The sequence below is a fragment of the Cheilinus undulatus genome, linkage group 13 (assembly GCF_018320785.1).
Source record: "Cheilinus undulatus linkage group 13, ASM1832078v1, whole genome shotgun sequence".
NCBI lineage: Eukaryota > Metazoa > Chordata > Actinopteri > Labriformes > Labridae > Cheilinus > Cheilinus undulatus.
Window position 1 is genome coordinate 14,808,452 of NC_054877.1, and position 19,769 is coordinate 14,828,220.

A 19,769-nucleotide genomic window follows, 5' to 3' on the forward strand; every position below is an offset into this window, starting at 1 on the left:
ACGGGCGTTTGAGAGCAAACACAATCACAATTCTAACAGATGAGGCATAATAGGTTGATGAACCTTTTATAATATGGGCCTTGAACACACAACAACACACAACAGCTGTCTAATTATATATCCACCAAGCCAAGGATGGATCAAGACATTAGATCGATGTCTGCATTTGAAATCTTTACATTAAATATCCACAGCTAACATGGAAATTAAAATCCAAAAACATAATGCTGGTATCAGTTTATTGGCAGTAAAATTTAAGCTACAAAGGGCAACATGGTTTTATTTTTATTTTGGCAAAGATGCCAAATTTTGATCGTTGCATATCAAAAAAAATATTAAATGAAATGCTCTTTTAAATTTAAGCGTTGCTGGTATGTCTGTGAGAGCCTGCATCTTTGTATTAAGATTCTAAAATAAATCTTCAGGCCTGAATCTAACAGCCAATAAGGATTAATATGCATATAACTAACCAAACCCAGCTACTGTGTACAGACTAGTATCATCGGGCTATTATGTGACTTGTGTCAGCAGCTCTCTTTTTCTCTCCCTCACTCTATCGCTGTCTGTCCTCACCAGTGCATGCCATTTGCTACTTTTTGATATTTTGGGACAGATATTGATCTGTTTTTATCATCTGAGTCAGACACAAGTAGCAGAGTGGAGTAAACAGTTTTCAAAGACAGTGGTTGAGTTGTATCTTTGCTGCATCAATTATTGGGCAAGGCTTAGCCTTGTGGTAGGAGGTACTAGAAAGAAAGAGGTGGAGGGTTTTTTCCCAGGAAAGATCATGCTCTTACTGCCCATTTAATCTAATTTGGTCTGTGACTCAGGATCAGGAAGAGCAAGCTACATACAGTAACTAGGTCCCTTAGGCTTGTAATAGAGCAGTGGTTCTCAACTGGTGGGTCGGGACCCAAAAGTGGGTCTTAAAGCTCTTTCTAGTGGGTCCCAAATGTACACTGAGGAAAAAAGTGACAAAAGCCATCTACAGAAGCCCTAAGTGGACTTATAGTAATTTGTTTTTTCAGTATTTTTTAGGTTTACCTATGATTACGAGTAAAATTCAGTATTTTTCTCAAGATTTCGATCTATTTATCTTCCTTTTGTTGGGAGGTAAAGCTGCTTTACCCAAGATAACATGGAAATTCTTCTGGGATTACCAAACTTCCATGTTATCTCTGGAAAATGGATTAAAATAAGATGTATGCATGTAAATCCTTCTGTTATGATGTGCTTGTAAGTGTTTGTTTTGTACAGTCTCTTTGTTCAATACGTTTTTCTATTTAGAGTCCAAACATCAACATTTATTGGAATGTTTTTATGTTTCCATGGTGCAATGGTAGCCAAGAATACTGATTAACCAGTGACTACTGATTAACCAACATTCATGAAAAAAATTAAGAATAAAATTTTTAATCTGGGTTGGGATTTCTCTTTAGAAGGAGTTGGTGGGTCCTGGTGTCTGACCAGTTGAGAACCACTGTTACAGAGAATATCTCTATTTTTTTTCATTAAAATGAATATTAGCTGGGGGTTCAGATGGCCTCACAGTTAGATGGCGCTCCCTATACTAAGGCACTTGTCCTCTTAGCTGACGGCCAGGTCCAACTTGTGGCTACTTTCACTTAAGTAAAAGACCAAAAGCCTCTAAAAAGTCTTCAAAAATAAAATAACATCAATTAACATAATGCGTTTGTTAGTTGCAACAGAATTTAACAATATCTCTACACTCTATAGCTAAAATTATTTTATAGTTGAACTGATACAACTAAATTTTGCAGCAAGCCTCAGACTTCTTATTTTCTTTCTTCTTATTTTGAAGCCTAAAAAGAGCTGTGGATCCCCAGATAAATCCTGACAAAAAATTATATTTCATGAGCCTGGGTTCAGAAGTGGGTTCAGTGGAGAGTTTCTGAGATTCTGTTTTACAGCTACACAAAGTTGAAGTGATAAAAATCTGTGGGGATTATTAAACAAATATAAGCAGTCGGAAGGGATGGCTGATCAAACTCTTTTACAAACATTCATCTGAAAACTGGCATTTGCTATGTCCCAATTCAGAGGCTGCATCCTTTGGAGGGGTCATTTCAAGACCAACTCTGTCAGTGCGGCGTGTCAGAGGCTGTCTTATTTTGACGACTCTTTCAAATGTGGCTGACAAGGCGTCTCAGAAGTGTCTCCATTCCCCAGTCAGTGAAAAAGATTCATTTGGTGCATCCTTCATGGCCAAACATATCCAGAAGTTTACTGTGTGACATTTAAAATTGCAAGAAGACTTCTATGTGTAAGAATCCGATTTATGTTAAATCAATAACTACCAGTAGTAAAGTTAAAATAAAGAGGGGCAATTTTACCTTCAAATTATCTATAAATAAGAGGTTAAATTAGTTAGGTTGGAGTTAGATATGTAAATTAAAACAAGGGTGGGGACAGCTGATGATGCAACAGGATATCCTCCTTAAGCCAGACCATAGGCCAGATCCTTCTGAATGCTGGCTGTCCTTTGTGGTTTTAGCCCTTTGAAGGATGCTCCCCCTGAATTGAGACACAGATATTCTTAGATTCCTACAGACCTTTAAGTCCTGCTCCAGACTCCGGAGTAGCTCTCCATCCACATGTCCCGTCTGTGCGACCCGCAGGCTCTTCTGCTCGGCCTTTCGCAGGCGGTACTGCAGGATGCGGCAGTTTTTGTTGGAGCGGTCCAGTTCCCTCCGAAGCTCCTGAAGCTGGTACACCTCCTCCTCCAGGTAGCTGTCCCGCATCTCCTCCATCTCTGCCCGGAGCTCATCCACTTCATCCTGATAGAAACAGATAACAGAATTTTTCAGGTTTGCTGTAAAGTGTTCCATGTAAAAGCAGCAGAGAAGGAAAAAGCAGTGTTTTTTTCCAAATGAAGTGTTTGAATGTGTTGAGCAGTGGTTATGAGACTGAATTAACAAAGATGTCAGATACGGTGGCATTTGGCCAACAAAGCGTTTATAGATAAATAAAAAACAAAGTCATTTTACATTTTACAGTGCCCAGCCCACCTCTTCATATAAAATGCATTGGTGATTCATGTAAATGTCACCAGTTACCCACTAGAGGGTTGAATAATAAATGGAATCCAAGGTTTTATATTTACTATATAATCACTTGAGCTTATTGCACTTTTCAGAGGCCTGTCTAGGCTGCCATACTTGTTAAAACAGAAGTTTTGGACCCACAAGTAGAAATCGGTATCCACTTCTAAAGTTGTATAAGGAATTGGTGCAGCAAGAAAAAATCTTATTGGAAATGTTGAGTTCCTGTAGAGTAAATATATGATAATTACATTTGATGGCAGACTTCAGCTTGACTGTAGGTTAACAAGGAGGAAAAGCCAGAGGGTAAACACTATAATTGTAAAGTCAAATGTCCTGAAAGGAAATCCAGCTGTTAGCTTTAGGTTGTCATGGTCAAAATTGTTTGTCATGAGTGTCCTAACAGGAACATGAGAGATTGTGGTACATTTCACTGTTGTAGAAACAGACAATCAAACAGATGGAATGAAAAAGGAGGCATTAGAAGGGATGTAATTGTGTCTAATTCCCTTATGTGGATAGTGTATTTTCTTTTTTTTTTTTTTTTACCATTTTTAGAGTTTGTAGCAAAATAATGATGCTGCAGTTTTTTATTGTCCTGACTCGTGCCATACAGTTATCAAATCACAGGTTCCAAATAGCCACAATTCAATTTTAAAATATTAATTTCCCTAACAGGTTGACACACATTGTCATTACTTCATGACTCAGGTTAACTGGCTAAAGAAGAAGCTGAAAGTTGGATAAAAGAAGAAATGAGGATAGCAGGATTGTGTTAGAGAGTAACTGGCACCAAACTGCTTCCATTGAAAACATTAACCCTGTATTTTACCTTTAAAAGACATTTTATGATCATCAGGTTATCAGATATCTTTAGGTATTATTCTGAGATTGTTAAATAACACATTTTAAAATCACTATGAATTGTGACTATCAATTGTAGTCTTTTTTTTTATTATTTAATTAATATTTAGTTGTTTTCATTGTGTAAGTGACTAAGGCAAGTTTAACAAATAAATCAAGAGATTTTCTGTTCTCTGTTATACAGTACTTTTACTTTGCTATGTGTGAGGGTACCATATGGATGAATTTAGCTTTTATTTTGGACAACTTTTTTTTTTCATTTTGTGAGGAACTTATGAAAAAAACTGCATGAAATTGGTAAGTGAGTTAAGTATTTTATATTATAACGAAAAATTCCTCTCATCACTGTAAGAGCAGGGTTATATTACATTGAGTAGTATCCAGCTGCTGCCCCACTATGTAAGCTTAACTATCATTCACCTTAACTGTCAAAAAAAGAAGGAAAATAATATATTTTAATCAAAGTCCAGAATTAATTTTGGACCTTAAATTCATCATGATTAATGAGTTAACACTGATGGCACATGCGCATGATGCATATCAGTTGCTGCAGCATTGTTATATTTTGATATCACTGTGTCATACCGTATGGTATCATATCATGATGTATCATATCATACCATATGGTTTCACATATTATTGTATTGAATGATACTGTATTTTATTATGCCGCAGCATGTTCTGTCATATCATATTGTATTGTATTGTATAATATTTTATCGTATCATGTTGTACTGTATTCTGTTGCTTTGTACAGTATTGTATTAGGGATACACAATACGATATCAAATATGCTGATATTTACAGATTCATTGTAGTCAATGCTGATATTGATATTGATATCTAGATATGTTTTTAGACCTAAAAGTTCAATCCTCTGAATGAACTTAAGGTTTTAGAATGAGCAAAGAAACAAACTTTGAAGTTAATGATAAAGAATGACTATAAATAAAGGAAAAATGCATTTTATTACATCTGATTGTATTGTATCATTTCAAGTTGTTAGGTTTTGTGTTGCATTGTGTCATAACATATCATATTGTGTTTTATCATAATGCATCATAAGGTATCGCATTGTATTGCACCATATTGTGTTGTACTGTGTTGTGTGTATCATCATATCATGGAATTGTAATGTATTGCATCAAGCCGTATGGCATTGTGTTGTATCATATTACACTCATATTAATATTCTTTCATATTGTATGTTACCCTGCAGTTCCCAGCCCTAATGGCCAGTTGCATAAGAGGTCCTTCAGGTGTGTGATGATCTTACAAAACAATTCAAAGCCAACCTTAACTGATATAAAGTAATACCTATAATCTGATTTTGGCTTCATTTGTTTTACATCAGTAACTGAATAAAATACCTCAAAATAAAAAAGAAGTTTATAAAGTATATGTTTATAAAGAAAAATATAAATTGTGTTTTGGTTTAGATAATTTAGATTAAAGAATCACAATAATTCATAAAATGTATCTGGTCTAAAGTCTTAATAAAAATAATACATAGTATATATATAAAAAACAATTTGTTTAAGCATTGATGAGTAATTTTTAATAAGACCTCAGAGACTGTGTAAAGAGCCTCAGATGGAGTCAGGCATACAGCTCTTGTAAAAGGGATGCAATTTAATATTCCTTTGTAGATTATGCTAATACTTTCATATGATTACATATCATCTCCAGTAATGCAAGTACTCTTAGTGCTGATGATGTAAGAGCACTAACCAGCTCTAAGCATCTTATCTCTTGGATTGGTTGTGTTCATATTCCCCATCTCCTATCAGCATCAAACATGCTGGCCTTTAGTAGAGGGGGTAAAGAAATAGATTCATCTGTACTATGATCGTTTGTTCATCTGATGCTCAGTGAATCAGATTTCTCAGATTATTTCCCCTAGGACGGATATTCCAGGGTTTTGACTGGCACCTGATGAAAAGACGACTGGACGCTGAGGGAAGTCTGTGTCAATTAATGAAAACTAAATATATCCTGGTTGGGGAAAGCACTGAGCCCACTGTTATGTGAGGAGGACCCTGGAGGAAGGAGGTAACGACTTCACTCAGGGTCAAACCAATCAATGGCCAGGTTAAAAAGCACAGCCACGGGCAGAAAAAGCACCCTGGGAAAATAGATACACAGAGTCATTCCCAGCAGTACTTAGTCGCATTTAGTCGTCTCTTTAAGGGTCTTAGGTGAGGAAATCCTTACTTAGCATTAACTGTAAATACACTATTTATATTTCTTGCTCCTGAACTCCAACTTCTTTCATGTAATATATAAGGAAAACTGAAATTATGTAAATGATCAACTGTCTGGTAATGACCTCTCTGATTAATCAAGATATCAATTCCACATAGTCTATTAAATATGTACAACAAATGAGCTGATCAAAGTTTCTCACAACACAATTAGTCGTCTTAGAGGCTGTTTTCAGCAACAAATAATTCAAAAAGGTAAGTAGGGTTAGGGTTATATGCTTGGCATATGCTTCTCTGCATACATGTGAGCTTTTTGTTGTTTGCTTCTGTTGTTCATATCTAACGCTGTGGTGGCAGCTGTATGGGTGCTGCACTTGGAGTTGATGCATACGGGCAATAGAGGGTATCGTATCATATCATATCGAACTGTATCATACTGTAATGTGACAGGTTGATTTTCACTGTACCATATCATATTGTATCGTATCTTATCATATCATGCAGAATTGTATCTTACCTTATCATGGCTGTTGGCATTTAGTATCAAATTGCATTGCAAATTATTACATCTAACTGCCGTGCTGTATTGTGGTAGCGTATCATATCAATGATATCATACCATTTAATATTGTATTGCATTAAATCAATTTATATCCTACTGTATAGTGACTTATTCTAATATTTCACTGTACCTTATATTGTGTCATATCATAAAATATTGTATCATGATATTTTGTATCATATCTTACCATATTGTATAGTAAAGTATTCTTTCGTATCGTATTGAATCGGATTTCATCATATCATATCACACGTGACTCATTGTAACTCACTGTACTGTACAGTATTGTATTGTGTCATATTTTATCATATCAAATCGACTGTATCGTTTTGTATCATTTTGTACTGTTGTGTATTAGGTTTCATCAATTAAACTTACTCTATCATTCCATATCATATCGTGTCATTGTATTGTAACATATCCTATTGAACTTTAATGTATCACAAAATATCATATTATATTGTACTGTACTGTATCTCATCACAACGGTTCCGCACCATAAGGTACAGTATTGTATCATATCATTTCATAGCATATCATCATATTGCATAGTTTTTTCCGGTAACAGTAACGGTTCACAGAGCTCACGGTTCAGTTCATACCTCGGCTTTGGGGTCACGGTTTGGTACGGGTTCAGTTCATAAAGTCCCAGATTTATTATTGTAGATGTCCCTCACTTATTATTATAATTATCATTTATTTTTTTACAAATGTTAATGTAGCTAATACTTTATTTTACATGTTTGAAATATACATTTGAATTAAGAACTATCAGTGATAGAGAGTACAGCTTGTGATGTATTAAAGGGAAGGCAAAAAAAGAGGAAAACAAAAAAAATATGCAAAATTAAAGGCAAAACAGAAAACAGTTGAAAATCTCCTCATTTGAATAATAAGATAATAAATACAACACAATGTGCGAATTAAAATGCATGCTTTTTTTAGCAATGTAACATCTCCTGATTTTTAAGGAGTTCTGTAACCATTTTTAATAAAAAGCCAGTACAGTGGTTGTGTAAAATCCTGACCTGCGATTGTCAGTGAGGGATCCCTGACTAGCTCATGTAAACACAGGATGGGACGTCACAATGGAGTCTGAGCAGAGCGCTTAAAAACACGTTTGTGGTCGGTGTTCGGTATTTGTACTGGTCCGTGTGGCTTTTAAAATGTACTAGCAGCGGTGATATCTTCTACCATCGCTGCTTTTGCATCCAGAGCCTTTTTAAAACAGCGTGGAGATGAGGAGAGGGAGAAAAAGGCCTGCCTCTCTTGCAGCAGGAGCCGGTGACAACACAGACAGACTACTTTTCTTCTTTGTGTGTTTAAAAATGTCGGCTACTTCCTGTTCTTCATATGTGGTTTAATAGCGGTTAGCAAACACTTACCAGCATTACTACCACCAAGATGGGTTGGTAAATACTGTCGCCTTCTTTTCTTATTTTTTTATAGTTCAGGCATATTCGTTGTGGCACCAAACTGTGACGGACGAATAAATAAAACGTTACACCCCTAGTACTGTAACATATGGAATCATATCAGATTGATTTTACTGTATTGTTTTGTGTACTATTGTATACTACCATACTGTGCTGTATTTTATTTCACAGCTAAACATACATATCGTGCCATATTATATTGTACGGTATTATGTCATATCGTATCGTATCATGGTGTGCTGTATCGAGTCATAACTTTTCGTACCGTTTTGATCATACTGTATTGTGTTGTATCATATTGTGCACTTTAAGACTGCATTACATCATACTGTATAGTGTCATATCGTTATTACCCTCTAGATTGAGAGATAACCCAAGGGTCACACGTTTTCGTGTAAACAATTTTAAGGAACAATAAGGGAAAAAACACTGGAAAACTTAAACATGAAGTTTTGCTGCTTTTCTGTCTTTCATACAAATAAAATTCCTTTGAGTTCATACAAAAGATTATATAAAAGGCATTTTTAAAAAATCACCTTGGGCTCTGGGAACTTAGTTTGCAATTTCAAGACAGAAAGAAATATCTGAACTTGCATCTATATTTAGAAGAGCACTGAGGAGAACACATAAGGCCTTGTTCTTGAATCCAAACTGAACTTTGGTCAGTATTGTTGCTAGATTGTAGAAAACAAGATCACTAAGCTGCACCGTAAAATCACTGGACTAGATCTAAAGACCCTGAGCAGCATCTACAACAGAGGGACAAAAAATAAAGGGCTTAAAATAGCCTTGGACAGCTCTCTCACACACCACATAACTACACTAACCATCAGGATGCAGACAGAAATCTCTCCCTTTCAGGACCAAAAATGCCATGTGTAGCTTTTGTGCCCTCTTCAGTGAGACTCATTAACACATAAGCCAGTCCCCTAAATGCAGTTATTCCTCTATTCGTATTAGTCTTATCTTTAACTGCTTTTAAACTGCACTATGCTGTTCATCTGTTTTATGGTTACCTAGCTTTAGGTTGTGGTTGCACTGCTGCTTTTACACAAATAAAGTTCCAAACAGGTGAGTATAGTTCTTTGAATTTAATTGAACTGAATTGTAAGTTTTTCTGCTCCAAAGTTTAGGAGATTCTTCCTGGGCACCTTTCTAACAAGTCTCATGTAAACCAGGCCAGTGTTTTTTTCTGTAATCCTACTGTTGAACAAACAAAAACAAGGCAGAGCTTAATCGTGAGGCAGATCTGCAGTTGGGACAGTTATTTTCACTTGTAATGTGTCAGTTCCAGATCTGCTCCAGTATTAACTAGGTTATTCCTAGACCACTGCTACACCCCAACAATGAATTTTATAAACACAAAGTCAGTCATTTTTCTGTAATATGGTTGACAAACAGCACTGCATGTGTAAGAGGCTGATCTGATATAGGAGGTACAATATGTAGAATTTTAACACAGAAATGACTACTTCTATGTTACATATTTTCTAATTAAGTTCTTACACAAACTGAAATATTTCCAATAGTTTCAAGCCCAGATAAAATCTTAATTTTCATAACTGTAACATGGACACAGTATACATACAGTACTGTGAAAAAGTATTTGCCCCCTTTATGATTCTTGAGTTTTTTGCATATTTACCACGTTTAAATGTTTTGGACTTCAAACCAATTTTTATGTTTCACAAAGACAACCCAAGTAAATACAAAATGCAGTGTTTGAATGATTATTTAATTTTTTAAGGGGGAAAAAATACAAACCTATCTGGCAATATGTGAAAAAGTACTTGTCTCCCCCTTGTTAAATCATGAGCTAACTGTGATTAACCACAGTTTTTGGAAAGCTGAGTTTAATTTCACTGGTCACAACCAGGCCTAATTACCGCCTGATTTGCTGAGTCAGGAAATCACTTAAATAGAAGCTGTCAGACAAAGTGAAGTAGATCTTCTGCCGCAATCCAAAGAAATTCAAAAAACAAAGTGAGAAACAAAGTGATTGAAATCTATCAGTCTGGAAAAGGTTATTAAGCCATTTCCAAGGCTTTGGGACTCCTTGGTCAGAGCCATTATCCACAAATGGAGAAAACAAGGAACAGTGGTGAACCTTCCCAGGAGAGGTCGGCCAACCAAAATGACTCCACGAGTAGAACAATAACTCATCCAGGAGGTCACAAAATAACCCAGAACAACATCCAAAGAACTGCAGGCCACACTGGCCTCAGTTAAGGTCAGAGTTCATGACTCAACCATAAGAAAGACACTGGGCAAAAACAGCATCATGGGAGAGTTCCTAGGCCAAAACCACTGCTGACAAAAAGAACACAAAGGGTTGTCTCACATTTGCCAAAAAACATCTTAATGATCCCCAAGATTTCTAGACAAATATTCTGTGGACTGAGGAGACAAAAGTTAAACTTTTTGGAAGGTGTGCGGACTGTTACATCTGGCATAAAAATAACAATGCATTTGATAAAAAGAACATCATACCAATAGTCAAACATGGTGGTGGAAGTGTGATGGTCTGGGGCTGCTTTACTGCTTCAGGACCTGGACCACTTGCTGTGATTGATGGAACAATGAATTCTGCTGTCTACCAGAAAATCCTGAAGGTCAACGTCCAGCCATCAGTTCGTGCCCTCAAGCTCAAGAGCTCTTGGGTTATGCAGCAGGACAACGACCCCAAATATACCAGCAAGTCTACCTCTGAGTAGCTCAAGAAAAAAAAATTAAGGTTTTGGAGTGGCCAAGTCAAAGTCCAGACTTGAATCCAACTGAGATGCTGTGGTGTGACCTTAAACAGGCAGTTCATGCTGGAAAACCCTCCAATATGGCTGAGTTAAAACAATGCTGCAGCGAAAAGTGGGCCAAAATTTCTCCACAGTGATGAGAAACACTCATCGCCAATTATCGCAAACGCTTGATTTCAGTTATTGCTGCCAAGGGTGGCACAACCAGTTATTAGGTTCAGGGGCAGTTACTTTTTCCACATATAAGGCCAGACAGCTTTAGATCCCCCACACCTTAAAAAATCAAATAATCATTCAAACACTGCATTTTGTACTTGGGTTGTCTTTGTGAAATATAAAAGCTGGTTTGATGATTAAAAACATTTATGTGTGATAAATATGCAAAAAAAAAACTCAGGAATCAGAAAGGGGGGAAATACTTTTTCATGGCACTGTAAATATGACATAATTCTCACTAATCCCTGCTTGCATTAATGCAGATGCACCATGCTGGTGCTGCTGGCAAAGCTTCACTTTCCCCACCCCAGCTGCCTCAATTATAGCATAAAGCTTGTTGCACCCTCATATTCAGATTCATGGTACCATGGCTTCATTTCTTCTGATATAATTAAATTGTTTTCAGTATACATTTTCATAAATGTTTCTACTTGACTGACCCAGGGAGCATCTTTAGAGCAGAGCCTTCTCCGCCAAGAAAAAACCGTATCATTTTGCAATAATATATAATAACACAGAATTATTTATTGTTTGAATTTGTTGAAAAAATACATCACATATGCAATGTTAACCAAGAAGACCACTTTTAACGGCTTTTCTCCCCCATTATAAGTAATTAATCCTACAATCCAACAATGGTTTACTGTTGGAGTAAACAATGGAGTTGGGCAGAGCTGAGTTGTCTGTTTCTTCTCGGGATCATTTGTTATTGTTGTGGCAGCAGAATTTACATACTGCAAGTTTAAATGCATGTTCATTAATGGTATACGGTATTGCTTAAACAAAAGTATTTATTTAAAGATGATCATTTTTTGGCTTTTCTGCCTTTATCAGACAGATGGGACAGTTGATAGAGCCAAAACAGGGATGTAAGATTGAGGAGTGACGTGGTGAGAGAGCCTCAGGCCGGACTTGAACCCGGACCACCTGCATACATGGAGCACGACCTAACCATTAGGCCATTTGTGCCCAAAAACACAAGTATTTTAATTGGGTCAATATTACTCATCCTGATTTGCACAAAATGTGGGAAATTTATACCCATATGTGTTGACAAACAGAACAGATAAGACCACCAAAAGCTCAATCTCTCTGATGGGTGTCAAAATCAAGTGAAAGTGATAAACATGCTTTTCCTCCAGCAGCAGAGGTGGCAGTGACGGGGACTCCCTGACATTTTGGGGCAGGGTGGGTGGGGGGAGGTGGAGGAGTTTTGCCTCAGAGTCCCAGCTGGCAGACTGACAGCCACACAGGAGGGTGTTTGAACCCAACACACATGGGACATCTGACTGTTATCAAGTCCTGTGGGATAAAGCCATTACAGCCAGAGCCAGTAAAGCTGATTAACTCTCTTGTGTTTCCACCGCGCCAGGAGAGAGAGAGAGAGAGAGAGAGGTTAGAGAGAGACAGGCATGCGTGATCAAGTTTGGAATAATACTCTGGGCAACATGCAAATAAACCTGACTCTCATCTACAAAAGGAAAAAAACCTGCAAGATTGTTTGCCGCATTATCTGTTTGACTCCCCTCCCCAATGTAGAGGGATAGCCTACTTATAGACAGGGGGATGGGAGTCCTGCTTGATAACAAAATCATGCAGGATCTTCACACAGACAGCAAAAACAATTAAAGGGATTAAAAAGTCAAACAAGTCTGATGTGTTACATCACAAAGATACAACGCTTCTTTCTGTGCCTTAAATACAATAGGCACAACAGGGATGAAACTTTCTGACAGTTTTAGCATCTGAAGATTTAACAGCTACAATATAAAAAGTCTCAGGATGCAGCAGTGTGGTGCTACTATCCATAAAGCTTACATCAATAAAGGTGAAACTGCAGGGAAGCCCAGGAAGGTTAAAAAGACGACATGATGGATGGAGAGTCGACAGCAGGGACCTCACATGGCTGGCAGCTGGGCATTAAAGGAACTGCATTCAAATTATGCTTAATCATACATTTAGATTACTTATTTAGTCAAAGAGCAAGTGAAAGCTGCTTAAGGACTCTTAAAAATGGTGATGGAGAGGTTTGAACTCAGGACCCTCCTATAAGGAGACAGTTTGGGTCCTACGTGGGAAATAGCTGTATTGGTCCAAACAAGGGAGGTTGGGAAAATGTAGCTCCTGACGCATGTTAAGTCAAGTCAAATTTACTTCAAAAGCACATTTACAAATAAAATATGTTGGCCAAAGTGCTGTACGTGTTCATGTGAGGCATTTACAAGCAACACTGAAGCCCAGTTTTCTGTCCATTAAAGAGACAGTTTGGGGTCTTCTTTGGGATTATAATGAGGCATTTGGGGCAAAATGTCTTTCTAATTGGATTTTTTTCTGTTACTGTGGGGCATTTGTATAGTATCCATGTTTTCCTGTCCTGTAATGAGACAGTTGTGGGTCCTCTTAAGGAAAAAATGCCATCTGTAATAGTAGATTTTTGAATTGTTTTTGAATTGAATCTTTATATCAAGCATTTGTCATATTTCAGTCATATTTTCAATCATAAGGGAGAGAAAGCCCTGTCTAAATTGCACAAATATATTGGTAATATTTGTGAAACTTTATTAACCTCCTCTTTTTCTTTATTCTTTATCTTATTACAAAAACTTTCAAATTAGCTCTGTTAACTGAGAAAAACACCAACACACTTTTATTTAAATTTAAAACCAGATGACTGTCTTCCAGCCACTGTTAAATATCATGCATGCACACTTTTAGTTTCTCTGCTGCCTCGCTAGGTGATCATAACAGATAGCACCATCAGCATAAAGCTGGGCGCCAGTCTTTGGATACGTTTTGGGAAAATCCTTTAAAAAAAAAACAGACTAAAAAGCAAAAGGGGTGAGAACTGACCCTAGGGGGATACCCAAGTGTATCAATTGTGGTCAATTAGCATATTACTGCTAGCAGTTCTTACTGATGTATAAGTTAATCTTTTTTTACTGCACATTAGACCTAGGAGCTATATCTGTTTTTACATTTAAATATATATTTATAAAAACCATATCGTTATCTTCAAACTCCATTATCCAGCCCTAAAACATAGTGGTCTAGTTTTCTGCCCTGTAATGAGAAAGTTTTGGTTCCTCTTAAGGGAGACAGCTGCATCAGAATTAGTAGGTTAAATCAGTCATTGGTGGAAAGTTGTCTTTTCATACCCTGTTTTTGAATAACATGTTTATATTTATGTTTGTCATATTTCAGTTATATTTTCAACCATAACAGACATTAAAGCACTGCCCTAATGGCATAAATGTATTGGCGATATATTTGAAAGTTGGAGAAACTGGTAGGAACCCCACTTTCTCAAATGCTGCCAAAATACTTGTGCAATTTAGGCATGATGGGTGCATGAGTTCATGCCATTTTTGACCATTATTGTAGTGTAAATCTAAATTTTACTGGAGCATTAGACCTAGCATCTATATCTTTCAGTCAACTATATGATATAAACCATATTGTCAGTTATATCTTAAAACTCCATTATTTAGTAGTCACTCACCTCACTCATTTAGTAGATTAAATGAGTGATTGGTGAGGAAAAGTTGATTTAGTTTGATTTTTACTATAATTAAACTTCTCTTTAATAAAATAGAATAAATAAAAGGATGGTTTGCTATAGTTACCTTACATTCTAAATAGATTACCTTGTGGTTGATAAAAGAATTGCTGTCAGTGGTTCTTAATGTAAATCTTTTTACTGAGTATTAGGCTGAGCATCTACATCTGTCTTTAAAGTTAATTACATGATATAAACCATATTGTTAGCCAGATCTTTAAACTGGATTTCCCAGCCCTAAAACACTAGTCTATCTTCCTTTCTATTAATGAGATAATATTGGTTCTCCTTTGGGAACACTGCATCTGAATTAGATTGAATGAGCCATTGGTGGGAAAAGTTGCCATTTCATAACCTGCTTTTGTATTAGATGTTTAAATTGAGCATTTGTAAGGTTTAAATCATAGTTTCAACCATAACAGAGAGAAAGTACTGTCTAACTTGCAAAAATACATTGGCAATATTTGTGAAAGTTGGTGGAACTGGCAAGAAGCCTGAAAGTTAGGCAGTGTGCATGATTTTGCCTGCAGTTCTCAAGTATTAAAACAACAAACTGCACACTAATAGGTGCCTATGATTTCTATTTTTGTGGTTGCAGCATAACACATTTCTCTATATGATTTGATTTTTACTGTAATTTGACTTTTCTATAATACAATAAAAGAAGAAAATAATAGGTCAATATTTAACCTTAATGTTTTGAAGAGATTATCTTGTGGTCATCAGCGTATAATTGTCAGTGGTTCTTAATGTAATTCTTTTCACTGGAGCATTAGTAGGCCTAGCATCTGTATCTGTTTGTAAAGTCAACTACATATTGTTAGCTATATCTTATAACTCCATTATCCAGTGCTAAAACACTGTAGTCCATTTCTCTGTTCTGTAATGAGACAGCTCTGGGACCTCTTTGGGAAACAGCTGCATGTGGATTAGTAGATTGAATGAGCCAATGGTGAAGAAAACTTGTTTTTTCATACCCTGTTTTTGAATAAGATGTTCATTTCAAACATTTATTATTTTTCAGCCACATTTTAAACCATAAGGGAGAGGAAGTGCTGTCTAGATTGCATATACATTGGCAATACATGTGAAAGTTGGTGGAACTGGCAAGATGACCAACTTTCCCTATGAATTAATACAATTTAGGCAGAGTGCATGGTTTTGGTTGCAATTTATGATCATTATAACAACTAATTGCCCACTAATAGATACCTATGACTTTTATTTCTTTTGCAGCAATATCAAATAGTTCTAAATATATATTTTTTTCTTTCTTTTTACTAGGATGAAACTTCTCTTTAATAAAATGAAATAAATAAATGATTGGTCACTATTTTGAATTTACATTTTAAACAGATTATCTTGTGGTCAACAAGCGTGTTACTGTCAGTGGCTCTTAATGTAAATCTTTTTACAGGAGCATTAGGCCCAGCATCTATATATAATATCTTAAACTCAATTATGTTATATACCATGTTGTTGAGTTCATCTTAAAAACTTGTCCAGATGTAAAGCACAGTAGTCTATTTCTCTGTCCTGTAATGAGACAGCTCTGGGACCTCTTTGGGAAACAGCTGCATGTGGATTAGTAGATTAAATGAGCCACTGCTGGGAACAAATTTGTCTTTAAAGCGTTGAGTTTGAATTAGATGTTGATACAGAGCTTTGACGTCATAAATGTTGTGTCTTGTTGTTCCTGTAACTTATTTGTTTGTTTGTTGAGAGTGCATCATCATACCTTGAGGTAGTCGTTTTCAGATCTCAAATCTTCAACCTCCCTCTGCAGCTCGTCCTCGGTGACATCCTTGTGTCCTGGCAGTCTGAGTTGTGCGCTTGTTGAAGCTTTCTCCGGCTTCTGTTTCTCCCCGTGCGCCCCCGGAGCGGGCTGAGCCTGAGACATGCTTCCCTTTGCGGACGAAGCCTCGCTTGTGCGCGGCGGAGGAGATGCAGCTGCAGTAGCCGCTCCGGTCGCTTCCCCCCGCGGAGGATTATCCGCTCCCACATGATCCCTGTCACTGGAACCGGTACCGGACTCGGCGTCGCTGCTAGCGGCTGGTTGCAGCCTCTGTTCATCCGACAGCGGCTCGGACGGGCAGTCTGACAGGTCTGAGCTGCTGTCGGTCTGGCTGACCCGGCCGAGAGGCGCCCCGGTCGGTACCCGGATCGGGGATCCATGGCTGAGTGGGCCCGTGTGAGAAGCTACTTTCCCCTTCTTGCTCTTCGCGAGGATGGGACTGCTGGTGCTGTCCGCTTTGATGCTAGCTGCTTTGGGCTCGGCTGCTGCATGCTGGGGCACCTTTGTGGGCTTTTTGGCCACAGAGGACTTGGTGTTACTTTTCGCCGTGGCTGGTTTCTCCTTCGGCCCGGGTGTGCTGCGTCTTGAGCTGCGGTTCGGATGGGCCAGGGGCAGTGAAGCAGCCTGCTGCTGCTTGCTGAGTTTGGGGGATTTGGGGACGATGGCAGGTGGTTTGGTGGAGCGGGAGTGTACATCCTTGAGGAAAGGTCTGGCCGGGGAAGGCGCTCGGTTCAGTCTCTTCTTCTCCAACTGGTGGTTCTGCGGTTTGGTGTCGCTGCCAGAGCCATTGGAGCTCTCCATTATACACCGACACCGGCAGCAGGAGGGCGATGAAGGAAACGATCAATCCCCAACGGCGCGGAAAAACAGCCAGGTTTCTCTACCTTCTTCCTTGTCGGGCTGGGGATGCGCATCCTGCGTTTGCTAAATGTTTTACTCCATCTCGTGTGCATTCACCAGGTTGTCATTGTAGTCCCCTCTGCCTGGAGCCTCCTCGGAGGAAACGCTGCAATAAAAAAAGGATTACCGGGACGGACGGGATGACAGACAGGTTGCATCCGCAGACAGGGCTCGTACAGTTTAAGTTAGAAAGAAAAACACTGTCAGGAGAAGTCACGTCAGCCCTCTTCTTCCTCTCTAGATCGAGTCTCCATCCCTCTCTGTGGTCGGGCTGTGAGTGCTGGACCCCCCGTGTCTCGTACCCCCTTCCTACTCCTTCCTATCTGACATGTAAGATCTGCAATCGCTGCGGTGTGAGGCTCGACGCCCGTGATTTTCTGCGGGGCGCATGCGCTGCTGCCTCGCAAGCACCCAAGCACACCCCTTGTTTTCTCTGGGACCAAGTCTGACACGCTTTGGTGCGCATGCCCTAATAACGCACACACACAATACAGACACATAAAAACACAACTGGATAAAATACCTTTATAAAGGAGGTACACAGATGGAGGCAGGAGATATCAAAAAGGACCTTCTTCTGTGAAAAATCTCCCATATCAATAAAGTTCATGCTATAATTTTATGACAAAAGCCTCAATCTGAAATATGTAATGTCTACTTTTCTACAGCATGTTTTAATGATTAAAAGCTCATGCGAGGGATTTTATGATGATAATGAATCAGACTGAAAATAAAACTTATGTCTCTTTATGACCAACAAAAGCCAAAGGGACCACCAGACAGGAGATTTATCATTGCTACATTTAAAATATTTGTATGCTTGTCACCCTGCCACAGGGTAGCTGCCATGTGTAGCAATAAAGAGCAAGCTGCTGAGATAGCTGCATACATTTAACAATGTGAGATGAATATGAAACATTTAAAATGAAGATAGATGAGAAAAAAAAACACTAACACATGGACAGGACAAGCAGTTCCAACAAATTCAACACAGCAGTAGCTTTAAAACGCCAAAAACAACTTTACTGTATTAAGACATTTTGTTTGGTGTGCTCTGGCGCCCACTGAAGGTCTCTGTATGTAACTACACTGTGACAGAGCAGTGTTGGGCCTCTCCCTTGTAAACAATAATGTGCTTTTTGCTTGCTGACAGAGGGTGGCAAAGCCAGAAAAGGTGCTGTAAAAGCCAAATGAACCATGCCTACTGGAAAGCTACAGTCATGCTAAATAGTTACACTGGAAATGGTCGTTTCTTACATGTTATTAAAAGTCAAAGTTTTGAAGTCTTTAATTTTATTATTGTCATAAATGCAATCATATGCCAAGCCCACATGGGCTCACTAAGAATTTATCTCAGCAGCTTTTCATTGTAATGGATCATTAAAGGAAAACACAGACAAAATAAAGAGTAATTAAACAGACTATTTTTCCAGGCTTTAGGGAGAAATGAGTACTTTCAAATTTAAACAGCTATTCCAATTTGAGCTCATCAGGACACTAATGAATTTTAGGGGTTTGACAGGGCCACTTCAGCTAGATCACAAACTGTTTTCTTTTGGAATATTTTACTGACCAACCTTAATGGCCAAAAGAATACATAATATTAACTGTCTAGTCCATGGTGTTCGACTGCCAGATAAATAAGATGTAATGCATCATTTAGGCTTCACATTCTGTTTGACCTGTATATATGTCCTTAGTTTTAGTTTAAACAGCCTTTTAAGCCACTTTTCAAGAGTAATAAAGTGATCTTGAAGATCAACAAGAAAAAAAAAGGGGCCATCAGATTTATTTGTATGCAAGCCTCCGACTAACTTTGGTGAGATGACTTTCTGCACCTGATGAAGCTGCTCAGCATTAGATGAGGATAGTTAAATGTAACTGACCAATAGTAGCAGTGCAAGCTTGACACTGGACTTGCAACCTACTGCTTCACAACGCTCTCGTCTGTCCAGCTCCAGCAGGGGAGAACGGGGTTGGTTGTCCCACAGGTGGGTTGCCACAATCATATCTCGCCACCAGAGGGTACTGTCTCCCAAAATTTGGTATGGGATTTTCCAGAATTGGGATCAGAGCTCATCAACATAGTTTTTTCAGAGTAGGACAGCTGAACTTGAGGTTGTGTTTTTCATGTCCAATTGTAAATATTCAGCTCTTCAGTATTTTGTTCTAGGCTTTTACATAGTGGGTTTATAAAAGAACAGTTGTTACCTTCAAAAAAGTGTGAAGGAAAAGCTATAGTTTATTTTTAGCTAGCTAACTAGTTGCTAGACGGTTGTTAGCCTTGATGCTGGCAAGAAATTCCAGTTGGGGTTGGTCATCACACTCTCTTTGTGGTTGGTTGTCACATGTGAAAGTAAATGCGTGTAGCCTAGTTGAGTAGGCTGTTATTGTAGGTTTATTGTGGTCTGTCTGCTTCATTTT

At 38.1% G+C, this 19,769-nt stretch overlaps 1 protein-coding gene across 5 annotated transcripts in view; it reads right to left on the reverse strand.

Annotated features, from left to right (window-relative positions):
* The window catches only part of LOC121519574 (microtubule cross-linking factor 1), a 144,147-nt gene extending 126,467 nt beyond the window's left edge, over positions 1–17,680 (reverse strand). For all 5 annotated transcript variants that reach the window (XR_005992713.1, XM_041802330.1, XM_041802329.1 and 2 more), the window contains exons 1-2: positions 16,389–17,680; positions 2,574–2,798 (exon numbers count right to left, since the gene is read on the reverse strand). Coding sequence is in view for 4 of the 5 variants with exons in the window: in XM_041802330.1 (XP_041658264.1) it covers positions 2,574–2,798; positions 16,389–17,246 (1,083 nt within the window). In the remaining variant the exon portion in view is untranslated. The remainder of the gene's footprint in view (positions 1–2,573; positions 2,799–16,388) is intronic.
* Between the last annotated feature and the right edge of the window lie 2,089 nt (positions 17,681–19,769).